Here is a 26274-nt window from a genome sequence, read left to right as displayed (position 1 = left end):
AATGTTCAAAATCCTTAGTCATCAAGGAAATGCAAATCAAAACAACCCTGAGATTTCACCTCACACCAGCCAGAATGGTTAAGATGAAAAATTCAAGTGACAGTAGATGCTGATGAGGATGTAGTGAAAGAGGAACACTTCTCCACTGCTGGTGGGACTGCAAGCTGGTACAACCACTCTGGAAATCAGTCTGGAGGTTCCTCAGAAAATTGGAAATGGTTCTACCTGAAGACAAAACTATACCACTCCTGGGCATATACACAAGAGATGCTCCACCATACCACAAGAACACATGCTCCACTATATTCATAGCAGCCTTATTTGTAATAACCAGAAGCTGGAAACAACCCAGATATCCTTCAACAGAGGAATGGATACAGAAAATATGATTCATTTACACAATGGAATATTTTTCAGCTATTAAAAATTCATAATGACATTATGAATTTTTTAGGCAAATGGATAGAACTAGAAAATATCATTCTGAGTGAGGTAACCCAGACCCAATAGGATATGCATGGTATGTACTCACTGATAGGTGGATATTAACCAAAAAGGACAGAATACCAATGATACAACTCACAGACCATATAAAGTTTAACAACAAGTAAGGCCCAAGTGAGGATGCTTCAATACCACTTAGAAGGGGGAAGAAAATAATCAGGCAAAGAGGATGGAGGGATCTGGGTGGGAGAGATGGGGAGGGGAAAAGACAGGCAGGATCAGGTACTGAGATGGGGAAAACAGGAGAGAAGCCCAGAGGAACAGGAGAGTAAATGGAAACATGCAGCTCTGGGTGTGGGTGTGGGGGTAGGGGTGGGTGTGGGTTTGGGAGTAGGGGTGGAGTGGGGGTAGGGGTGTGGGTGTGGAACTTTTTCTCTACTTATATTTAAATGCAGTCTTTCCTTGATCTCGTCCCCACCCCTGATATTCTCTCCTCTGTTTGGCTGAATCTAATCTATTGGTGAAATTTTTCACCGTAGGTTTTTAAATTTTGAAAAACTGAATTTTTCCCGTTTACCATCTTTCTGCCTCCACTACCCCCTCCAAATCTTAACTTTCTTGCTGGATTTTTTTTTTCAATCCATTTTGATGACTTTTTCCTCAGTGCTGCTGAGTGTTGTCTACAGGTCCTAGACTGACTAATCTCTTGCCTGTGTATCTTCTTTACGGCTACTAGTAATCTTCATCAGCGAGCCCTCGGCGTCTTCGCCTGCGCTTTCACCTCTGAGTATGTGGGCATCCAGCAGTTATGGAGTAAGGACGTGTGAGTTTTGAGGAGTCATGCTTCTTTCCTTTTCATGTTTCTTGCCTGTGATTTGTGTTTCTATTTGCTTAGATATTGAACCCAGTATTATTTGAGGATTTCTTTATTGAGTAGCCTATATTTGAGGGCCTATTCCCTAGCTAGTACCAGAGAGCAAAGGCAACTTAAATGCATTACAGTCCAGTATCACACCAGCAGCCGCCATGGCAGATGAGAGACCACTGTGGAGTGTGCTATCAAGTTACACACTGTTTAGGGTAACCGTGGAAGTAGAAACAATAAAAAAGAGGCAGAGGACTGGAGAGATGGCTCAGCTGTTAAGAGCACTGACTGCTCTTCCAGAGGTCCTGAGTTCAATTCCCAGCACCCACATGGTGGCTCACGACGTCTGTCATGAGATCTGATTCCCTCTTCTGGAGTGTCTGAAGACTATACTCATAAAGATAAAAAAAACTGTTAAACAAAAAGGAAGCAGAGAAAAGGTAAATAAAAAGATCAGGGTTATAAATAAAGACAGGAAAAAGGCAGGGCTGGGAAGAATGTTGTGGTTGGGTAGAGAAAAACAAGAGGCTAAAGAAAATAGCAATGAAAATAGCAACAACAACAACAACAACAACAGCCACCACCACCAGAACAAGATTCCCTTTCCAAATGAGAATGCTTAAAAAACATTAGAAAATTGTAAGAATACAATTAATTTAAAAACTCCCAAATCATATAAAGTAAAAAGTTTACTAGAGATATAGTAGAGAAAGAGGGCTATACCCAATTAGTAGTGTCAGAGAGCTATAAAAACCCAGCTACTTTATAAAGTAACTAAAACGTAATTAAGAAAAAAAAAATCAGGACTTGAATGGAAGTACCTATATGGTTCGAGCATTGCTCCCAGAGGCCTTTAAAAAAAACCCAAAACCCAACAACAACAACGCCCCCCCCCCACACACACATAAGTCTCAGTGCTAGGTGCAGAATACATCTCTATGAGTAATACACTACTGGTGGAGTCACCACACACTTTGAATACAGGACCCACACTGGAAGCTTCCCTCTGGTGGCTAGCTTCCATAGTGCCAGAAGGCGCTGTGGCTGCAAGGAGAGAAAAACCATTGCTGGGCATACAATGTGTGGACATCACACGCTATGATGCTGACCTGCTGGGCAAGGAATGCCCACTGGTATGGTGGTGCCATGGTGGGTTTGGGGGTAACCAACTGCTATCTGAATGGATTTTGGGGCTGCTCTATGGGAGGGAATATATGTTTGTCCTGTAAACATGGTCAAAAGCATCTGGGGGGATGCAAAGAGGGTGATGTGTACTGAATATACATTGTGCGTATATGCATGCATACACATATATAACATTGTTAACTTAAAGATAATAAATTAATTACAAAGAATTTTGGTAGAAGAAAAGAGTGGAAACATAAGAGTAAAAAAGAATGTAAAAATGTTGAAAATAACATAGATTTCCCAATAATACATGTATAAACAAAATTAGATGAATACTTAAAGAGAAATAAGTAAAACCATAACTTTTCAATATTATGAAGTGAAAACACAACTGAACTAGTATATGAGAAGAAAAGTATGAGAAATTAAAAAAAAAAGAACAAACAAGATGAAACATTTGGATGACTTCTTTTGGAGATTAGGAAAATTGGATATAATTTCAGTTATGCGCTCAGACGTTGGGGGAGGGTCCAGCTGGACTGGACTCATTTTTCCTGTGATGGTGATAAGTCTGTATTGCACAAGACTTAGATGTCTGCTAAAGCTTGTTTTTTTTAAATACCTTAGTTGCTTCTCTTCTTCACATACCATAGGCCTATGGTGGCTACTCTGAGTTTTATAGTTGGTGCGCATGTGCGTGTGCGTGCGTGCGTGCGTGCGTGTGCGTGTGCGTGTGTGTGTGTGTGTGTGTGTGTGTGCTTGTCTTTCCCTCTAGGCACAGCTTTTGTCTCCTTATATGTCACTAACTACTGTTCCTAGAATGCAGTAAAAGTGTCAGCATGTCTTCAGAAGCATGAAGAATGTAGTACAAATATCATTTTGATTAAGCAAGAGTATCAATATCAAAGCAAACATTTGACTTTGTAAGGTTAATGGCCATTCATAATGGTTGTCAGTATTAATAGCTATTTTGCACCATCACTCATGACACTAAAGATAGTTCAGTCACCTGTGAGCAAAGATCACTGTCCCTACCCAAAATGCCCTTAATGTGTAAAGTAAGAGAAATTTAGTGAATTTAGTGAACACATAAGCCAAGCTATTGATTAAAACATCCAAAGATCATAAACTGTACTTACCAACTAAGCTTGTTGTGCAAAAAATTCTACCGTTTTTTTCTAGAACCTCATGGAATCTCAGTTGACATGCTGCAATTGTCTCATAATCTGTGCTGTAGGCTTGGTGCAGCTCCAGAGTGACAGTGCTCTTCTGAATGTACTGCAAAAATAAGTCATTGACGTGGACAAGATACTGAGAAGTGAAGTTATATTCTGGGTAAAGGCCTCGCACTATGGGAGTTGTCTGCAGTTCAAAGTCATAGAAAGCGTAGGTACAGAAAGTGACAAGCTCTTTATCACCAGAGGCCCGCAGAACTTCAGAAGAAAAGGTGACTTTGCTGATGTGGATTTCAAATAGATTTTCTCCTCGTTCTAGGTGGATGGTTTCATCAAATTCATCAACAGAGTCATCTGGCATGATTTCTGGTTTAAATTTGTACTGCTTGGTGCCATAGGCAATATCCTTTAACTGGGCTGCAGGAAAAGACACAGTTTAGCGATGTTAAAACACTGACATATGCAGATGCAGATGAACTTCTGAAGTGGCCGGATGTCTGGGCTTTCAGTGAATAGTCTTGGTCTTAAAGTCTATAACTATACTGTTATTCTCTGCAAATGGTGCTCACGAACAACAACAAACCCTCAATACTAGTCATTAAACAACAAAATAACAACTTCAAAATATATGCAACTGTGATTCATCAGTTAACAGTTATAGAGTAAAAGTGAAAAGTATTACACCTACAGTTGTAAGGTAGCCTTAGCCAGGAATAGGAGGAAGAAAGGCAAGCCAGAGTTGAAGTCACAGATCACAGACACCACACACTCCTTCAGCTTAGTTATGTCCGTTACCTTCCCTCTTAAAAAGTCAACCTCTATAGCTGAATAAGACATGTCTGCTTCTACTTTGGGGGAGATAATCTTCATTATGGTGATAATTTCATAGGCCTAAACTAAACAAATTTATTCTTTAAATGTGCAGTTAAAGGTACATCAGTTACATTTTATGAGACTAATTTTTATAGGTTATGCATCTCTCTGTATGCATAGCTTGGAATAAAATGTGTCTCCAACTTCTCCTAGAAGACACCCCTTCTTCCCCTCTGTGAAATCCTCTTCAGATGGTATCAGGAAATCATTCAGCTCTAGATCTGGCGCTGCTGGGCCTTCTGTTATTTCTTTTTGTTTCCAGCTGATGAGTACTCTCCATTTTAAACTATTACTCTATTTTGCTTCCGTGTCCCCTCCCTCCTCCTCTCCTTTTCTCCCCATCCTCTGGGGTTTTATTCTCTGCCAGTTTGCTGGGTTCTGCAATCCTAAGCGCCAGCCCTTCTCATGCACACTATCTTTAGTACTTGAGTCGCCTATGTTGCCAGCAACTTTATACTCTTAAAAGTTATTGAGGATCCCAAAAGTCTTTTGATAATTTACTTATTGTTATTGATCATACTGAAAAGTAGAAATTTAATTTTAAATATTTAAATATTAATGTTAAATCATTTAACACACATAATAATAATCTATTGCATGCTAATACAAATCATAGTATTTATTCTTTCAAAGTTGAAATTTCAAAAAAATGTGAAAAGTGGCATTATTTTAATCTTTACAACTTCTAAAAAATGTTTTTTAAAAAATATTTTTACAAATGTCTTTAGGGTCTCAACTTAATAGAAAATACCTGGAATATAGATCTGTGGCCATGTTCAATTTGTTGTCATATTAGGCATCATATAGTCCCCAAGAAACCCCATTATAAACTTGTAAGAAAATAAAAATGAAAAAAATAACATTACTAATAAATAACATTATAAGACTAATTTTATCACTGCAGACTCCCACACAAGAGATTAATTTCTTCTAATTACTTATAAAGGCTGACAAGTTCAAGTTGAATGTTCTGTATTTGGCAAGAGCCTTCTCACTATGTTATCCCAAGGCAGAAGGGACCACATTCACTTACAATAACCCACTGCTTAATAATGAACCCCACTTCCATGGTAGAGACATTTATCAATTCTTCAGAGCAGAGCCAAATAATTTAACTGAATCTTAATCATTCTGTCTGTCAATGTGGTTCCATTTGGGGTTAAGTTTCCAATGCAGAAACTCTAGGATAAAGATACTTATACCATAGCAACTATCAATAACACTATAATACTCATTCTGTCTCCATGATGCACAGACTTCACATAGAAAATATGGAGCCATCACACACACACACACACACACACACACACACACACACACACACACACGGTAGGGGAAGTGACAGAAAGAAGCCAAGGGTTGTTCTGGCTTCTAGCTGGGGGAAGTGCATAGAGATAAGTGTCACTTGAGATGCAAAATATAGAAACAGCTGGAGACATGTGGCACCTTCTGTGTGTAGATGCAATCTTAGAATAGATTTCTAGATAGCCAGGTTGCCCAGGAACTCATCATTGTGCCCAAGCTGGCTTCCGACCTGGATTCCTCCCACATTATCCTTTGAAAAGCTGGGATCACATGTGTGTACTGCCACGCACAGCTTTCTTAGATGATGTCCCTATTTGCTAACGTTTGAAAATCACTATGAGGGTATTTCTGGTGAAGGGTTGGTGGTCAGTCAATCAGAGCCAGCTTCCTTCCATGCTGAGTGCCAGATTCAAGTCTTTGACACAGTAGGATATTCAATATTGTAATGTCAAGGAAGAAAGGAAGTGTAGGACAGGGACAAAAGCTGGTGCTAGGAATGGGCAGAGTGAAACTAGCACAGAGCTGGCACGGAGAGCTGGCTAAGGTGCACATGGTGCATAGAAGAAAAATCACAAAGGCAGTGTGAGACTCGAGGCTGTGGCACTTTATATAGTGCTTTGAAATCTTGCCTACAATCCTGAATTTGAAAACAGTAAATTTTTGAAAAATCCTACTAAAAATTCCTGAGTAGAAAAGAATCAAATGAAATAGTCTTTCTGGTAACTTGTTCCAGCTTCAAATTGGGGAAAAATGAGCAGGAAGATAGTGTGAGCAAGGATTTGGAAGGCTTTTCAGCCGCCATAAAACTGCACATTGTACCTTCGAGCTTTTGGATGCGTGCAGCCCTGATATCAAGAAGATGAACATATTGTTCCACTTTGAGTTCATAATCTTGTTGCAAATTTTCCATCTTCTGAGTCACTGTTTCAACTTCCATCTAAAAATAAGAGACAGAAAGGTTCAGTGCTTATGATTATCCTATTTGCATCTGTCAGGGTGCCTTTGAGCCAAGCATTTTAAGACGCAGCTTTAAAGCTATCATGCTAGGATTCAAACATTTCTAGATAAAAAATTTAAAGCTTCCATGTTAGGAATCAAGCACTTCCAGTTAATTTTCAAAACCAGGAGGATTTTTACATCTTTTGGATAGCTATGGGGAACTTTGCACCATAGTGCCCTCCTGTCAGACAGCCGACAGTGGTGGCCCTCTCTGCAGTTGACAGACTTCCTTGTTATAGAAAGCTGACCTAGGCTTAGGACGATCACTGTGCCTTCTGAGAACTGTGACAACACTGAATATAGGTGACATTACTGCCACTAGGCTCCTCCAAAGCCAAGGCTTGGATCACTTGTTTTTAAACTATCTCAACTCTCTAGTTATAGGGCTAGATGCCAGGAATGTATTAATAATATTTAGTAGTAGGTGACCATAGATAATAAAGGATAACACAAAATGTTTCTCTAAGAAGACAACCATCAGGAGAATATCACAAAAGTATACCTTCTCAAGTTAGTGTCTGACAGTACCTGATAGTCTTTATTTATTTTATGTTGCATAATTAACATATTTCTTGTCTTTTCAAGTTCTTGTACTGTTTCTGCGTGAGTTGCTTGAAGCTCTTTCATGGAACGATCTAGATCTTTATTACTTTTGCTGTCCACTTTTTCTAAAAACGAAAGATCTCCACTTTTTTGTTCTTTCTGAGCCTAAAGTAAAGCCATAGTTTAATTGAAACAAGGATGTAGAGAATGTGGGCATGTGAATTAACATGATAAATCAAGAAACGCTCAATTGAATTTATGATCTTCCATTTTTCTACTAGGAATAAAGCAGTACTAACATATACAGATGCATAGATATTTGGAACAATTATAGAGAAATAGAAATAGTTTATCACCTTCATAATGAAAATGAAATCACAGACATGTTTTCATCTGATCAAAATGTGCATTATGATATAAACAGAAAAAGTGTACATGTAGACTACATTTCCTCAGAACTAGCCAAGCCCTGAATTATGGCTCGATCCCTCTCTTCAGAAGGCAGGCTTGGTTAAGTGGGTCAGTTAAGACAAAGTGTTTGCTGAGGTCAAAGGGCTTTAAGTAAGAGCGCAGAGGTCTATTTTAATGTGACCTTGATGTCACTATGAAATATGCACATGCTATAACTAAATGTCATCTAACCATTTTCCTGAGCATTGTTCTCTTTCCTCCCTCCCCTACCACACACGCACTCGCGCACGCGCACTAAGATGCAGTGAGTTTTAGAAGATGCACAAACAATCCATTCTTGGAGCATAAGGTTGATGAAGGAAGCCCACCATGACGCTGAAGCGTGAGAATGGCACTGATGTCTAAGTGTCTGCAGCTACCTTTATCAGCAGGAGCGCTTCACTGAGGTCATCAGCATTGATGTCACTTTCCTGGAACAGAGAGAGCCAAAGCTCACAGTGAGGACTAGTTCACAGCCGATACCCTCCACCTCCACTAGCTAGCGGAACATACAGCGACTGAGGCAATGAACTTAAGAAAGCAAGTACTCAGCTCATTTCAGCAACTCAGACTATCTTCTCTGAACATAAGCAACCAGGTATGCTAACTAACAAACCAAGTAACCCGTCTTACTTCTTGCTGCTTTTTCCTCTGCTGAACACACACACACACACACACACACACACAAATGCACGCGCACGTGCACACACATGCATATGCATACACACGTGCACACACAGAGACATATGCACACATGTATACACATACACACACAAGCACACACATGAACATGCATACACACACAGACATATGCACACACGTACACCCACACCCACACATACACCTCCCCCATCCCCCACCCCCCACATACACACATGCAGGGAAGCAGGGAAGCAGTTCACCTGGTTGAAGAACTTCATACGGTTTTGAAGCTCCTGCAGCTGCTGCTTTTGCTGCAGACACTGCAGCTGTAGATCTCTATTCTCTTGAACCAGTTTCTCATTTTGGTCTTAAAAATAAAGTCAGCACATTAGAAAGCTAAGTAAGAATGATGTCAAAAACACACTTAAAAAAGGAAAACTGGTCACATAGCAAGCTGGGTCTAGTTTCAGGTAAGAGAGGAAGCAGCCAGCACCTCAGACACAGGGGCAGGGGCCGGGATACCAAAGGACACCATCATATGGCCACCACCACGTGGTTCACTTGCTTCATCACAAGCTCAAGACTGACGTTCACAGTGTTAACTAACACAAGGAAACTGTGGTCTCTGGGACTTCAAAGGAACATTCTACTTATAATGCCTAAAAATATATGTCTCCAAGTATATGAGTTTTACTTACTTATTAAGGGTCCTGAAAGACATGTAAAAAAAAAAATTGTCTTTTAGTGTTCTGATAGACTTTTTTGGATTTCTTTTCCTTACTTAACATAGACTCTTTGAGTTGAAACACAATCATTTATTTTATGAACTCCAAATCTATAACTTAATCAACCATACCGCTAACAAATCTGTCCCAACAGGAGACAGTGATAACTCATATGCATTTTCAGTTTATGGGATTCCTGCCACCAGCAGCCACCTTGAAGGGAAGCTCACCAGGACCCACAAGCAGGACTGTTAAGGAGAGATCCAGAAAACAGCAAATTCATACACTAATTTCTTGGTCTCTGTATTAAACACGCTTAATTTATAAAGGGGTGGGGCCATGGGCTAGAAAGATGGCTCAGCAGCTAGGAGCTGTGGCTGCTTTTCCAGAGGATCTGCATTCAATTTCTAGCAGCCACATGGCACCTGTAACTCCAGTTCAAGGGAATCTGCTTCCCTCTTCTGGCCTCTGCAGGTACTGCACACACGTGGTATATAGTGCAGATGCACCACTCTTAGCCCTGTGTGCTCGCTCCCATGGTGGGCAGTTACTCTGCTTTGCTAACTCCCCGCGGACTTGTAGACCATGCCATTCAAAGTGCCTCTCTCAATTTCTTTTTGAATTCAACAACTCTTGTTTATTCTAAGTTCTCAATAAAAGTTGTATACTTTTGTTTCCTTTTCTTAATATAAAAGAAGCAAGTAATGTATTTGCCAAGAATTCTTTCCATGAATGTATTTGCACTATGACTGGTTGTTACACAGAAATATGTTTCTGCCTTTTTTCTCAAGTCTTTGTAGTCCCAAGCTATAAATACCACACACAAATAAAAATGTTAAGTTACACAGTTAAGAAGAAATGGACTAAATTAGGATATTTTTAAATATCATATAGTTCCTAGAAATCCGTAGGTGCATAAAGATAACAGATACTTTATTATTAAATATATAAATACTTTTTTTGGGCTTGTTTTCTTTGGATTTGCTTTTTTTGAGACAGCGTTTTTCTGTGTAGCCCTGGCTGTCCTGGGACTCACCCTGTAGACTAGGCTGGCCTCGAACTCAGAAATCTGCCTGCCTCTGCCTCCCACAGTGCTGGGATTACAGGCGTGCGCCACCACTGCCCGGCCACCACTACCCGGCTAAACTTCTATTATACAAATAGAAAATTAAAGGTTATCCTATGGTATAAACTGCTTATATCCCAGTAAACTAAAAGAATTTCCAAGTGTGAAAAACCCCTGGAAAACATGAAGATATGGGTCAAACACTTGTCTCCAAACTAAAAATTACCATTAATAATCATGGTGAATTCTTATGAAATAAACCTTTTGGTTAGGGGCTGCAATGGTAATGTGGCACTCCTTGTACTGATCCAGTTAGGACAACTAGCAGAGTGACAGTGACATAGAACAACCAAATAACAGCTAATGGTGTGACAAGGCCAGAGTAACAACAGTAACAATAAAACCCAGTCAGGTCACTGTGGGAGGAAGGGAGGGGAACCTCAGGTGCTGATGGTAACCTAAATGTCCTCGGGGTCTGCAGAAGCAGGGCTTCTAAGATGCCAGCTAAGGTACACAGGCAGTGGCACTCCTCTGAGGGGAGTGGTCCAATGACCACTACACAGGTGTCGCATATCAGATATTTACATGGCAATTCAGGACAGCAGCAAGGTTACAGTTCTCACGTAGCACTGAAATAATGTTCCTGCTGGGCTCGGCACAGCATGAGGAACTGTATTAAAGGGCCACAGCACTGGGAAGGCTGGGAACCACTGAACAAGGGTGTGCCCTCTGCCCACTGTGATCTTTCCTATGCTTTTATTTTCTTTTTAATGCTTTCAATTTTGTGTGGCTAAGAATGTGTCAATAGGTACAAATAAAGTTGTGTTTCCATCCTTCACTCTGCTCTGTTTGGACAGCTATGTCCCCTTTCACTGATATTTTAAAAACAGAGTCCATTTGTGGAAGAATAACTTAATGGGAACACATCACTGAGCACCACCGACCTTCTTTCTGCAGAATTTATGTAGATTTATACATTATATTCTCTCTTTATCAATCTGCTTATTTAGGATATGTTTTGGGTCTTTAAAAATACCACACTGCTACAGTTCAAAGAGAAAATAGGCTTGTGAATTATAATATGAAAAATCAAAGCACTCTGTACAGGATGAAAAACAAGCCCTTACCTTACGATTTGACAAAAAGCAGGTTAAGCTAAACAGCATTTTATTCAAATGAGATACAATTCTGCTCTTTAAACTTACATTCTTCCAGCACGCCATTAATAACAGTGCAGAGAACAATTCAACTAAACAATTTTCAGAGCTCCTTTGTGCTAATATCTTCAGCTGTGATCAATATAACCATATGCACTATGCTGAATTATGCATTTCAGCTAAAGATAGAAAGGAACGTTCAAAAGCAAGCCCTTAAACACATGCAGTTCATTTAAGCATTAACCAAATGCAAACTGCATTTACATATCCTTCCCCCACATATTCACACAATCTGAAACTAATTTGTACCTTGAATAAAGAGGTGAATATTCTCTAAAAATAATTTGCCCGTTAGATGAATGGCTACAGGAAGCCAGGGAAGCGTCTTCTGGCAACGGGCACTTGAACCAAGAGAAGGCGAATGTGCGAGGAGAGTTCAAAGAAAAATGAAACCATTTCAAATTCTGCACCACAAAAAGAAACTTTCTGGATAGTGAAATATTTCCTTAAATAGATAATTTCACATTTTTGTTTCCTTCCCTAGAAAAATGATTAAAAGCTAGAAAAGTTATTTTTATCATTATTAAAAGTTTAGTTATTTAACTTATTTTCTTAGAATTCATTTTAATGGTTTTATAAATAAAGACCTAAATACTTATATTTGTAAATTTAAACCATTCAGAGAAAATAACTGGGAAATCCTAGTTCCAGCAACTTTTACTTAGAAAGTAACTAGATAAATGTGCTAAGGGTTTTTATGTAGGATGATGTGACTGGAGATCCAACATTATTTCCTTACTATTCAGCATCAATGCCAGCTGCATCATCTCCTGGACATCCACTCACTGAGAGACTGCTGCATGCACTGTCAGCAGTGAGAACATGGATGAAATTCATACCAGAGGACTGACTGACTTCATAATACAGTGAGTTAAAGAGCACACTGTAAACCTTAATCTGTGTGTGTGTGTATGTGCGTGTGCGTGTGTGTGTGTGTGTGTGTGTGTGTGTGTACATACACATCAACACATTAATAACTTGAGGAAGAGCCACAAGTTCCAGCAGAGACTAACTTGAGGGATCTAGACCTTTTCCTCAGTGCATATGACATTATTTTTAATATTCAAAGGATCCTTAAAGACAAGAACCAGTGAAAAAGATGATGTTGACTGGGGAATAACAGAATATCTTATCAGAATATCTTAGCAACTATAATACTTAATAATAAGAATTCTCCAAATCAACTAAAAAACCATAGCTTAAAAAGAAATTAAGATTCTACTCCTAAGACTTGTTTTGTTTGAGATGTCAATTCAGATGTCTGAAAGATAAAAGTATTAGAATTCTTTATATCTAAGAAAATACAGAAAAAGCAGAAATAAAATAGGTATATTTCATTTCCCTTTCTCTGTAAAATTGTGTATTTATTTACTTTGTAGGGGGCATGTGGAAGTCATGTGTGTATTTTGGGGTCAGAAGATAAGTTGCAGAATGTGGCTCTCTCTGTGGGACTTGGGTGAGCAGACTCAGGTTGGAGGCAGGATGCTTTAACTGCTGGGTGTCTAACTGTCTTCTTATTTCCCTTGTCTTTTAAGAATGAGTGACTTATCTAGTTTTGGAAAATGGAATGGGCAAAAGGGAACTTGTGTTTCATCAATGAATAAGAATTTACTGAGCAACTGTTACGACAAAGCACTCCAGTAAGCACTTAATAGTGCACGTTAGACTCAGAAATCCACCAGGTCAGACCCCACCATCACTTCATTCCGTGCACACTCCTCCAGAGAAACTCTTACAAAGTTATCAGTCAACTTCATCTTTGGGTGGATACATCCTGACGACCGTGCCACTGGAATAAAGACTCCATTGACTCTGTATTCCTACTTCAGGCTTGTGAAATGTAAAAAACACGTGTAAGTAGTTTTAAAGTATAATTGCAATGGGTGCACTCTGGTTTTAGGAATATTAAAAGTGAAAAATTATGTTCCATTTATTCAATAAAATGTGACCCTGTGGTAAGAGTACTAACTAAAAAATAAATGTTTTCTTACTATGTCTGTATTAAACCTTTTTTTTTTTTTTTTTTTGGTTATTGACACAAGGTCTTACTATGTAGTCCAAGGAGAGTCTGGAATTTGCAATTCTCCTGTCTTGTTCTCCTGAGTGCTATGATTAGAGGCATGTGCCACAATGCCTGCTGTATCAAACTTCTAAAATTCTTGCGTAACTGACTTGCAAATGTTTCAAAGGAGCAACCTTATTACTATATTCCTGGGTGTATCTTATGGGTGCATACACAGGTACCATACTTGAATATAAATCTCTCACTCAACACTGTGTATCTGTGTGCACTGGGTATACATTTGAGTCAGGATGTAATACAGCAGTCCAGACATCTTTAATTGCATTTTACTCTATGAGACAAGATCTGATATGATTACATTTAATGATTATTCTTTTAACATTAGCGACATTTTGACACAGCATCTCAGTTAATAGACTAGATACAGATATCTCACTAATAGATTGTTCTGGTTTGATCTTTTAAAACCTGCAAGAAGCTTTCTTTGGGCTTTTCTCATTGCATCTGCTTTTGTTTGCACTATTACAGACTTCTCTAACTATTGTTGGCTTCCATGTGTTATGAGGACACATTTTTTATTATCTGTATCCTTGGATCTTAGAACAATGCTGAGCACTTGTTCAATAATTATTTGTTGACTGTGAAATAAAGAAAAGATCAGAATTTAGGGAGATTAAACTAATGAAAGTCAGTTTGGATAAAAGGGACTCTGAGAAACAATTATTCTGGCATACATATAAGGCATATATATGCATGTGTGTGTGTATATATATATATATATATATATATGTATATATCATATATTATACATATACCTCCCCACATACAATATATATATTGTATATATACTACATATATATATATATTGTATATATATATATATATAATATACACACATATGTAATACGCACAAGCTGTGTCCCCAGAGGCTAGCAGGCTGACTGGCAGACAGTAGGCACCCATGAAGTACTGACTCAGCAAATCAGCATCAGATGTCTGCAGCAGTAAATGGGTGGTTACTTCTATGTACCTCTTTCAGTCTTTAATTTGTCAAGGACTTCGGTTTTGTCTGTAAGATCAGATTTTAAGGCAGTTTCGAGCTGAGCGATCTGCACTTTCATCTGCTGCTCCTTTAACTTCCACTGTTCTTCATGGGCAGCACTGAAGGCACTGTAAAACACACGTGACAGGCAAGGAGAGCTGGGAAATCAGCTTCACCCGAGAATAATAAAGAGAAAGCTTTTAGTGGCACAGAGACCACTGTCATCATGTCTTAGGAATTAAGTAAACATATGCCGGTCTGCTGCTGCTGAAACCGAGGCGCCTTGCTCGGGCTGTGGTTAGGAACATGAAAGAGTTTGTGGGATGAGCAAAGGGACTGGCCTTAATTTAGAGCTCCAAAGCCAGAAAAGTTGGCAACATGCAGCTTTTGTGGACTAGTAAAGGAATTCAGATACTGTACATACTCCAGAGGAATCCACGGTTCCAAACCTCAGCAACTAACCGGCAGGACTATCCTCCTCCTCTTACAAGGCCACTCGATACTGAGAAGACGCATCTCCCACCTGATCGACACTGGATTCTGAGAAGACAGCGAGTCTGTAATAACTGCAGACATACTGAACCACACGGGGTAACTGACACTAGCGAGTGGTGTAAAGGCGGCTTTACCCTAACAATAAAGTCAACAGGCAAAGAACAAATAATCTGACTGTTCACACAGATAAGATTATGAAGATAGAATTATGGTTGATTCCTTAACAAAAGCTTAGTGCTCTGTTCTTTTGAGACAGGGTCTCTGGCACAGGCTGGCTTTGAGCTCCATATATAGCTGAGAATGACCTGAATCTTGTGGCCTGGAGCCCACCTCTCTAGGGCTGAGACCATAGGCATGCACCACCACATAGTCATGTGACGCTGAGATAGAACCTAGGGCTCTGTGAACTACCAACTGAGCTAAATCTGCAGCCCAATGGAGTGTCAGCTATGGTTTAAACCTGCTAATGATCAAGGGACAGGAGACTAGAAGGCAGCATAGGACAGGGATAACTAGATGCTACCCAGAAGGAGAAAACAGCCATTTCTTTATCCAGTGGGTGCTGACCATGGCAAGCACTGGCGCTACAGCAGCTTGTTTCCCTGGCACTCAGGGGCATTTCAAAGGAAGCCGTCTGCCAACTCATGTTTCTGGAGCATCCCAGGTGATAGCCAGACTTCAGGAAAACTTATTTTGATCTGCATTTCAGCAGAAAACCATTATCTGTGAAGCTTGACGTGACTGGGTAATCACCCTCAGCTCTGACCCCTCTACTTATTTTAAACTCAGTAAATGAAACAAAAATCTATACAGTCTGGCTTTATACTGATGAGGAAATAAGTGAAAAAGAAAGGCATTACTGAGAATGGCCTTTAATGCTGCCAACGAGGCCTGAGGCTTCATTCCAAAAGAGATACTTTCCATAAAAGGCACAACTTTCAAAAAAATCTGTATTCATTTCACATTTTGAATATTTTTACTGCATTTAAAATAATATCAGTTTGAAAATAAATGGAATTTCAGAAGTCACTCTAAATGATATGTTCCCTCTCTCAGTGCTCTCATTTCACTTAGGTCCTTAAAAACAAAAACCATGGAACTGATATGCCAATAGCTTAAGTTAAGTTTTATCAAAGGTAGACTTACTTAGGCTTAAATGAACTCCAAATCAAACACATATACTTTAAGTACTACAGATTATTTCCTTACAAATTAACTTAAAAATGAAGAACATATATAATCTTGGTATCTAGCCAAATAAATACACATGCATGAATGTGAGTGCACACACACACACAACACACACACACAATACACAACACACAACACACACACACACACACACACATGAGCCTTCTATCATTAAAAACATGTACCACCCGGAAACACACAGCATGATGAAACAGGACAAGTATACATTCCCTCCGATGCCAGCAATTAGAAACAGTAGTGTTCCAACAGTGTGTGCACTGCAGAAGATCACCAGCAGCTAATCTGGCAGGAACATCAGAAGCTGTGTGTGTTTAAATTAAGAGCAATTTAGCAGCCTGGTTTTTCCAAACCCACAAAATACTAGTGTAAATCAGCATAAGTCAATCTGAATTTAGCCCACTGCTATCTTCCCTCTAAATTTAGGACTGCATTCCACTGGAGTTTCATGAGGAATTCCTTTTGAATTTACTATATTCCTCTATGCTTGGAGCCATCTGCGTAGCTATAAATGGTGAACCACATCTGGCTCCATTTTCATTGTAAGGGCTGTATACATGATTAAATCTGCATATGAGGAGAGTATTTAAGAACGTTTTATTCATGGCAATGTTCTGTATACACCACCAGGGGCAGGGAGGGGAGGACGACTGTCTCTGTATCCACTGCCCAGGCACGTTCTGTGACAGCCTCCAGGATGGGCTGGTGGTGCCTGTGCCCAATAGCATGCCCAATAGCTGACCTGGGTCTCACACCCTTGATTAAAACATGTTACAGTCAAAATAAAAACTAAAGAAGTCTTCTCTACCCTCATGTCTTCTTTCTCACAGAAAAATTTCATTGCTCTGGCATTCTGGGACTTCCTTGTGTGTGAAATGAGGGAGTCTAAACCCCTCTCTCATAAGGCAACCCCCAGGTCCTTCAGCAAGAGGCCTGCAGACAGACAACACAGCTCACACTGCACAAGCAGTCTATGGGTGGGTAGCTAGCCGTGCTCTTTCACAAACTGAGCACATTAGAGACATAAGCTGTTCAATTCTTGAAAGGGTCACTACAACAGTCAAATTCAACCAACAGCCATTAGACCAACACCTCTTGAAAAACCAATCCCTTACAGTCCCTTTCAACAGGAACCCTGAACCCAACCTTAAAATGAAAGCTTGGGAGTGGATGGTGGTCGTGGTTTGTGCACATAAGTGCGTTTGTGTGCATGCACACAGTAGGAGAGGCTCACAAGTATGCTGTAATGCATTCAATGCAGACTCCCAGGTTAGGTGTATCCACTGCTATTGAAGGTCTACTGTATTAACTGGCTCCCTAGCCCTCAAACTATACTAATTTCAGAGAGGAAACCTAGCCTTACCATATTATTGCATGAAGTTTCTCTTTTAGCACACAGTAAGACTTAATTGCAAAAAATTATTCTGAATCTTAAAACTGAACATTTCTTGAAGTTCTTATTTCTTGGCATTGTGTCAAAAATGTTTAGCATATTAAAGAAGTCTCATACCAAGTACTAACATGGGGGTTTTATCTTACCACATGATTCTCTAATATGTCACATGTCAAGTAATAAACACATTCAAAATTTCATTTAAAAAAGGAAGATGAGAATGCAATCTGCAAATCATCTTTTTCTCCTGAAAAGCAGCCAACTTTGAATAGCAAACACATGCTCTCCTTTTTAAAGCATGCTATCATTGTGACTAAGCAAACAAGTAGCGTGTGTAGTTTCTAATTAACATTAATTTCAGCAATGATGAGTAAGAGTGTAATGAGAGAAAGGAGCTGGAGAATCTAGGAATAATGGTGATGTCTATAGTTTCGCTATGCTTCTGAGAGTGGATTTAAAGATCCTATCAGAGGACTCACGGCAGCACATACAGGGTGGACTTTAGGCTTAGCGGCCATTGGGTTTGGCATGGTTTTGATGCTCATTGTAGCCATTTACTTCTATAGAACTCATTTAAAATTTATGTGTCAGCAGCCCAATGAAGTTTGCTTAAAGTGTGATGCTGAAAAAAATGTAGCACAAACCCAAAACATTCAAAACAAAATGAAGCCCTCAAAACCTTCAAAGCCAGATTTATATTCTTAGATCATCTTCTACTATGGAAAGATAAAATTTTATGGTGGTTAAGTAAATACGAGAAAAATATGCTTTGTCAAAATTCCATTTATGTATCATCCCCAGATAAGTCTAATGTTTCTATTCCAGGAAAACGTGTCCAGTAGATCCTCAAGTCGGAGAGAAGTAGAGATTTAGAAGGGACGGCAGAGTGGCACTTAGTGTTTTGTATTTAACTATACTAAATTATTTATAGTTATAAGATATTTGAGGTATGTATAAATCAATCACCATCTCTGCACGTGTGACAGGTCCATTATTTTACGGGTGCTTCCTTTTCACACAGAGGATTTTCCAATACAATTAAAATCAGGGTGTACTGGGGGAAAATTATCAAGTTTTGGAGTTGAAAGAATTGGGTCCAGTTCTACATGGTTACCCTAGCCGTGCTGTGACTGCACAAGTCTGGAGCCTGTCTCAGTTGCTTCCCTTATAAAACACAAGGCTACCATCGTTTTTCACCTAGTAGGGCATTGTACAATCTGTATGGACATCTGAAATTTTAAACATATTACTATAAAGGATATAGAGACATCAAAGTAAATATAGACACAGTTCCTTAGAGATGGAAATATAAACCAGGAGTGTAATAGATTCTTAGATCAAGTTAATTAAGGTCAACTAGAAAGGGTCTGGTACAAAATGGTCTAGAAGGAAGTCTTGTGCAATTCCACATAAAGAGGTTTAGCTAGGCTGCCCCTGCCAGAGGGCCCTGAATATTTAATTGGTGTCCTACTAATGCTAATCCTTAACAATAGACAAAAAAAAAAAAAAAAAAAAAGCACTGAAATAATGCTTATTATTTCACTGACTGAGATCATGTTTCCATATAATCAAAATTCTCCCACACTCTCTGTAAGAATTAAAAATTTTAAATGTATACTAATTTGTAAAACATTCCATTAAAAGATTCAAGATATATTTATAGCACAGATACCATTTCCTGAGGTTTCAATATATTATCAATGTGAAGCAATGGGTGAATATCAGATAAAAACAGGCTTTTAATATTAAATTTTATTTAATATTGAATATTAAATAAAAACATATTTAAACATGCTAAATCTGCTTCTATGTTATTCCACACTTATTACCACACATACTGGGAAAAAAAAAGGTAACAATTACACAGATAAACATCAATGTGATCTGAATCACTTAACCAGACTTAGCCATGGAGGAGAATTTTGTTTCAAATATTACCAGAAGGGGTTATTTTTTTAAAATACTGTAATTATGAAACATTAAAAACAGAAAGTGAAGTAGTTCTCCGAACTCATCTTGTGCTGAGGTTCCAAGTTTCTCTTTATAAGGAGCACAGATAAGTGTGAAAGAACCTTCGCAGACCTCACTTGCTGTCTCCCGAAAGCCCAGTAGAAAATATTAAAGCTCAAAGAACCTCTTCAGGCTTCCGAAGGCAGCACTCGTCACTAGGACACAGGGCCTGTGAAAGGCACGCCAGCCTTGTTTTACCTTCCTTGTCTGTAACCTGAGCATGCAGACTCTGACACTCCAGGGGGTTGTGAGAATTTATAGGAACGGATGCAGACCCACCTCTAGTCAACATGTGACGCTACCAGTTACTCACAGCAGACAAACTGGTTCTCCAAGAGATAATAGACTACAGCTCAGGTTAAAAACCAGTGACTAATGCCTTTAAAAAGCTTATTCTTCTTGTCATGATCTGCTGCTAGTTCTAAAATCAATATTAGATATATAACAATAATGCTTTGATTAAAAAGAGCTCAAACAAGAATGAAACACATAGAGTTGTGATTTACCTGTTATAAAGTTTATCATAGTTTTCCTTTAAAAGTTCTCGCTCCTTTTCTAAATCATTAATTCTATCCTGCAGCTAAAATGAAAATAAAATTACAAAGAGTTTTCATGGTTCAGGGTTAGTACTCTGGATTCTGAAAATAAAGTTATGCATTAAGTGATTATCATATCAACCCACATGGTAAGAAACCCAGGCGAGGCCCGCCACTCATTTCTGTCCCAACTCCTCCCCTCAGCTGCTGACTACAGCACACACAGAGCCTGCATTCAATTCAGTGTTGATTTCTTCCATGTCGTTAAATAAACACTAAATTAATATTCCCGTTTTAATTTAGTAGAGACGTATGCACTACTTTATGACAACATGAGCCAGAACTCAATAAAGAATGTGTTAAGAGCTTTCTCCTAAGTCCCTGGAAATACAATATTTTTTACTTTCTACCATGATGAATTCCATCATTATGTTCATTTTGTATTAATTTCCAATTGGTCCATAAAAACGAGTATTAACTATTCTTTGAGTTCATGGTTCATACAAGTTTATTAATAATTATTTAATTAAGGACACAATTTTTCTTGTTACCTGGAATCTATAAATAGTAGCACATCTTAAGAATAACTAAAATTGTATTCTCTTAAGGATAACCAAAATTTTATCCCTTATTTTATCCTGGTGATTAAAATTTTCAGAAAAAATTTTTTTTAGATAACACTGTAATTTAATTAGATCATTATGATTAAAATGTGAATTGTTATACTGTAGTATTGAAGGTTTTATTAATAAATATGTTCTGTAGTCCTTTTTTTTTGCAATGGAACAGAGTACTTAAAATTTTTCTTTATTTTCAATATTCTCTTTTGAATTAGTTTACCAGACTTTAGAAAAAATACTGTGCTAGTTGGGAGCTAGAAATGGCAAAAGTTAATAGAAGGGTAGGTTTCCAAACAACCTCGCTGAAAAAGATAATTTCACAAAATTGCCGACATAGCAGAGCACAGCATCTCCCTCAGAAATACAGCATTCCTGTAACTTCATTCCTGTGTCTCAATGATTAAGAAGCGCTGCGTTAGGAACGATCTGCTCTTCAGGCCACGAGCTATCAGGTTTCTTTTCCCCCCCAGGCTGTTTATCCCTAGCTAGCCAGTGGCTCTCAGCACCATTGCAGGTATTTTGCAGATCAGTTTGCCAATCACATTCTGTACTAGCTACTCTATCCTGCTGCATTCAAAATACCAAACACCACAGTTATTCAACTTTTGAACTGTTTCTCTTCTACTTTTCCAAACAGTTCTGGAGACACTGCCATCAGCGAAGGCCTGCACTCCCCTGGAGCTCACCTCCTCTACCCGCCTCTCTGCAAACCTCACAGAGTGCAGCTGCTTCTCCAGGCTGCAGCACTTCAAACGCTGTTCCTTAAGCTGCATGTTCAGCTCATCTCCATTTGCCATCAAGGCATCATGGCTGATCCTCAGTGTTCTTTGCTTCTACAAAACAGAGAGAGAAAAATGTAAGCATTTTTAACATTAGACTCTGAAAAATTAATGACAAGTCTATCCATGGCTTTACCCTGGACATTTACATTGCACAGTTTATTCTTCAAGTCATAAACAATGTTTGTGTGACACAAAGAAAGACAAGGTCACTCAGCTAATCACCCAACACAAACGGTCTCCCCTTTTATTTGCCCCTAGGTTTTGACTAGTTGACAGTAGCCGGTAAGTCAAATGGTTTCAGTAATTTTCCCCCTTTTTACTATGGCTATAGTGGTTGGACATGCTGTCTGAAACTGCTTCAGCGTGGCTCACAGACATGGACATGGGAAGGATTTGCCATCAGAGCATAAACAAGCTTTTTAATTCTGCAAAAATATTTGTTCTGCAAAATATAATTCTGCAAAATAAGCCCTTCTTAATTTTTAAAAAGCTTATATGTGAACATGCTTTACATTCAATTTCATATACTTAAGTGCCATATGCATTTTAGGGTAAATAACAGGTTAATATTTATAATAAGGTCTTTTGTAGACACCATTTGATCACACCATGAAACACCTCACCTGTGTAGGTCCTAGTGAAGGCTTTCTTAGGAAAGGAACCTGACCTTCAAGCCAGGTTAGCCTTCATCACAACTATGCTATCATAGAATGCTACCTTTAGTGGCTTTCCTTTGAGCATACCATGTCATCCAGGCTGTTGGCTACAACCTCTGGAGCCTTGGCTCTACACTACTCTCCAAAAGATGTACCTGCACGTAGCAGACACTTGTTATCTTATTATTTGAACAAATGCACCAGGGGTCACTGTTACATGGCAATCAAGATAGTTAAAAAAAAAAGTCAGAGAATCTAAAATCATTTTTTAAATTCCTGTCTTAATTCCTCATTTTTGAACTGCTTTCTCCTACAGAGAGCTATCTACACATTGACAGAGGCAACTAACACTCTCCTCACAAAACAGATCCCTCTCCTATGAATTTTTGTTTCTATACAGGAGGTAGTTTAGAATTAAAGGAGGTTCCTATAGGTCAGAAGACATCACTCAGGATAGAGCTAAAAGGCATTTAACTATTTAATTCAATAGTGAAACAGGCATCGTATGACCCTGTGCTTTACAACAATGTATAGCTTTCCTTGTCTCTGTATTTCAGAGAAAGCAAGACTTCATAGAAATTCTGATCATCTGGAATGTTTGGAGTTCACTAATTCCAGGACTTCTGTTAATTATGCAGTACCAATAAATAGCAGCCTGTCTTGGTGCATCCCTGTGTCCCTACAGTCACTTGAAAACCATCCTAAGGGCGGGAAGACTGAATGCTGTCAGACTGAGCTGTCAGGGCTTGAGATAAATACCTGACAGCTGATCCTAGGGGTACTCAAATACCTCTGATGATAATGGTGGTGACCAAAGAAACACAAAACAAAACAAAACAAAACAAAACCCACATCAAAGAAAGATTTAACAGCTGTAATCATTAGGCTCTCCGTAACTCTGGTCTTTATAGCACACATGTGAAAGTGAACACTGTGCCAGTACAGAAACATCTTCAGTGCTGCAGGTCCATTACGAGCTCAGAAGGAATGTTCCTGGTATGAGAGGATTTATGACAGATGCACTTATTAAAATGATTTAGATATTTATAAAAATCCAAGTGGATTCTTAGTAACTTTTATGAATAATATACAAAGAGAAGTTACACACATTTAATATAGCAAACATTAAAACTAAAATTTTAGCGTAATGACCATTATTAAAAAATTGTTGACTCCGTCTCATGTGCAGATAGAATAATCACAGTACCTCTTGAAGCTGAATAAATTTTCCTTCCATGACTGAAAGAGCATTGCTTTTCTCCACTAGTTGCTTATGAAGCTTAATCATTTCTACATTGTCCCGAATATTTGACCTTCAAAGTTGTGTTTAAGAGAAAGAAAAAAGTTAAAATATAAGTTAAAAGGAAAAAAGTCATACACACACACACACACACACACACACACACACCAACTATGGTTGATTTACTTGTACATGTTCAAATCATTTAAAAATTTCTGTTATTGTAATTTATAGCAGATTACTTAGGAAGTAGCCAGTATGCACCTTGGAAGGTACGTAATTAGACCATCTGAGCTGCCATGGCTACGCTAGCTTCATCACACTGATGTAAAGACTGACAGCCACTTTAGGATGTTTTGAAAGGCTACACAAACACATCAGTTTTCAGCCAGCAGCATCTACCAGCGATGTTGTTTCCTTAAGGAGCTGCTCTGCTACTCCCCGTTAAGTGAGGAGAGGCAGCGGGATCAGTCACTCCCTACCATGCCCTCCGCACACGCAGTATCACAGATTATCATTTATTAGAGTTTCCTCTTAGAGTTTCAACTTTTCAAAACATTTCCCAATAAGTGACTTAGCATTTTATACTAACAATGCCCAAAGCTGGCATTTAAATATGTTGCAGCTGTGCCTTTAGCTGTAAGAGATTATTTGATGTCCACAGGGTATATAGAAACCTTATATGCTGCAATACTATTTCATATTTTTCCTACTGAGATTAAAGCAAATGTAGAATTTAACAGGAAGATCTTGTTAAAGGTTAATCATAGATCTAAATGAATACCTGTTCTTAGAAGGCATTTATTTTCTTGACAGAAAAAAAGGTTCCTTAATTTAATGCCTCATTTAAACTTTTTTAAAATTGTGAGGCATTGATTTTAAGACTTCACTTTAAAAAATATAAAGGTAAAAATTTTAAATTCAGAAAATTATTTCAGCATTTACGCTAAGTAATTTTACTTCTAAGGCTTACCTAGTACTCACATATTGGAAACATTGTCACAGGCCCAGTGGAACCAGCAAATGCACTACAAAGCCCACACATCTGCAACCCAGCTGAGGACTTGAAATGCTCCAGTTTCCTCTTTGATATTTGAAAGTTCATTGTATTTTGGCATTGCACAGTTAGTTGTCCTCACACAGAAGATAAACAAGTGCAAGAACTTGGATCTTTACCAGGGCATAGTCTTAACACAATGTTAAAATAATTATGTGTCTAAAACAAGTTATCTAGCAGTTCTGAGAAAACAGTGCGTTTATTGCAATTTTCCTTGCTGCTACATTTTTTCATTAAAATATGAAGAAAAATGTATTTTAAATACAATATAAAGAAAAGATTCAAAACCATCTTCATTCAAAATATATAAAAACATTTTAAGTCAAAAATACAATTTGCTTCTTTTCCCCAGAATTAGTTGATTTAACCACTCAATAACGTGTTGCATTTACTGATCCAGAAGGACAGAGTGTGACTCAGAAAGTTATGTCCGTCTGTGTACCAGGTGTATACCTGTCCCCGGAGGGCAGAGGGCATAAGATACCCTGAGCTCTAGAGTTCCAAACGGTTACGAGCTTCAGTATGGGGCCTGGCACTGGAACCCAGCTCCTCTGGGAGAGCAGCCAGAGCCATCTCTCCAGAACCTTTCTCAGTTTTCCGCTCTTTTTACTGGAGGAAGGAGGGAGCTAAGGATCAGATCCAGGTAGTTACTCTTTTTTTTTTTTTTAAATAAAATTCCCAAGAAGAATCAAATAGATTTTTAATGAATGTCAATAACAAGCAATTATATGTCAGCTGTCAGTGTGTTGTTACATGGTCCATAAGTGTGATGCTGAATACTCTTTGTATGGCAAAGGGGAGCCTGGGCTTAAAAGATTGTAATGTTTAGACTGCTGGAGTTCTAGTGAGAATTTCACTGAACACCTTGGGGTATGGACTCTCCAAAATATTGATAAGAAAAGAGGCAAAGCATTTTATACTAACGATACCCAATGCTAGGCATGAACACAACTGTATTTGGAAACAGCAGTTGTAATGAGGCACTTGGTCAGTTTACCACAGAGCACAGATACTCTGGACAACGCAAAACCTCCACTTCCATGAAAGGGCGTGGCAGGAGATGTTCTCATTACAATGACTACATGGTTTCTGAGGACATAATCTTAAGACGATAATTTGTCACATATAAGTGCTGGTCAGAGATATAAAGTATGCCCACATTAAAATCAGCCACATGATACCAATGGCCTGGTGGTCATGATGTACAACTGAGTCACCTCAGACTGGATGAGCAACTCAACATTTTCACATGGATGAACTCCAGAAAAAGAAGAAGGGTAGAGGCGATAGGAAGGGAGAGAGATGTCACAAAAGGCTGGTGAGGATGACGGAAGTGAGGGAGCAACAGGCCCCACTATACAGCCAGTTGAAGGCTGAGATGCCTGTGGTACAAAACCTCAGGTTGGCTTCCTTTGAGAAAGAGGCAGAGGAGTAATAGATCAGCAGTATGTTCAGAGATCTCCTCAGAAGGACACTGTCTCTTTACATACATAGGAACAAATCTTGAGGAGGAAGATGTTCTAACAGAGAGAACGCTGATCTTCTAACAGAGAACGAGGTACAGTAGAACACTCAGATGGACTCTGACAGATGTGCGACAGTTTGTAGGAGCTACATTACGCATGATAAGATAACCTGCAGATAACAAGCGTTCTAGTTAAATGCTTTATAAACATATATTTCTCAAAATTTAAACAATGATTTTGAAAAATGATAAAAAGTTAAGCTAGAGAATGCAGTGACTTTATTTTCTTTTTGGCTTTCTCGTTTTATAGACAT

General features: G+C 38.7%; 1 protein-coding gene across 1 annotated transcript in view; it reads right to left on the bottom strand.

Moving 5' to 3' along the window:
* Positions 1-26274, bottom strand: part of Rpgrip1l (RPGRIP1 like) — a 97487-nt gene that overhangs the window by 52094 nt on the left and 19119 nt on the right. Inside the window, exons 7-15 of the mRNA XM_052166100.1 lie at positions 23406-23511; positions 21447-21593; positions 20111-20184; positions 14486-14625; positions 8685-8791; positions 8163-8213; positions 7318-7497; positions 6610-6727; positions 3577-4029 (exon numbers count right to left, since the gene is read on the bottom strand). Of these exons, the coding sequence (XP_052022060.1) occupies positions 3577-4029; positions 6610-6727; positions 7318-7497; positions 8163-8213; positions 8685-8791; positions 14486-14625; positions 20111-20184; positions 21447-21593; positions 23406-23511 (1376 nt within the window). The remainder of the gene's footprint in view (positions 1-3576; positions 4030-6609; positions 6728-7317; positions 7498-8162; positions 8214-8684; positions 8792-14485; positions 14626-20110; positions 20185-21446; positions 21594-23405; positions 23512-26274) is intronic.

This window comes from Apodemus sylvaticus, chromosome 21 (genome assembly GCF_947179515.1).
Source record: "Apodemus sylvaticus chromosome 21, mApoSyl1.1, whole genome shotgun sequence".
NCBI lineage: Eukaryota > Metazoa > Chordata > Mammalia > Rodentia > Muridae > Apodemus > Apodemus sylvaticus.
This window is presented reverse-complemented; position numbering and strand designations above follow the sequence as displayed.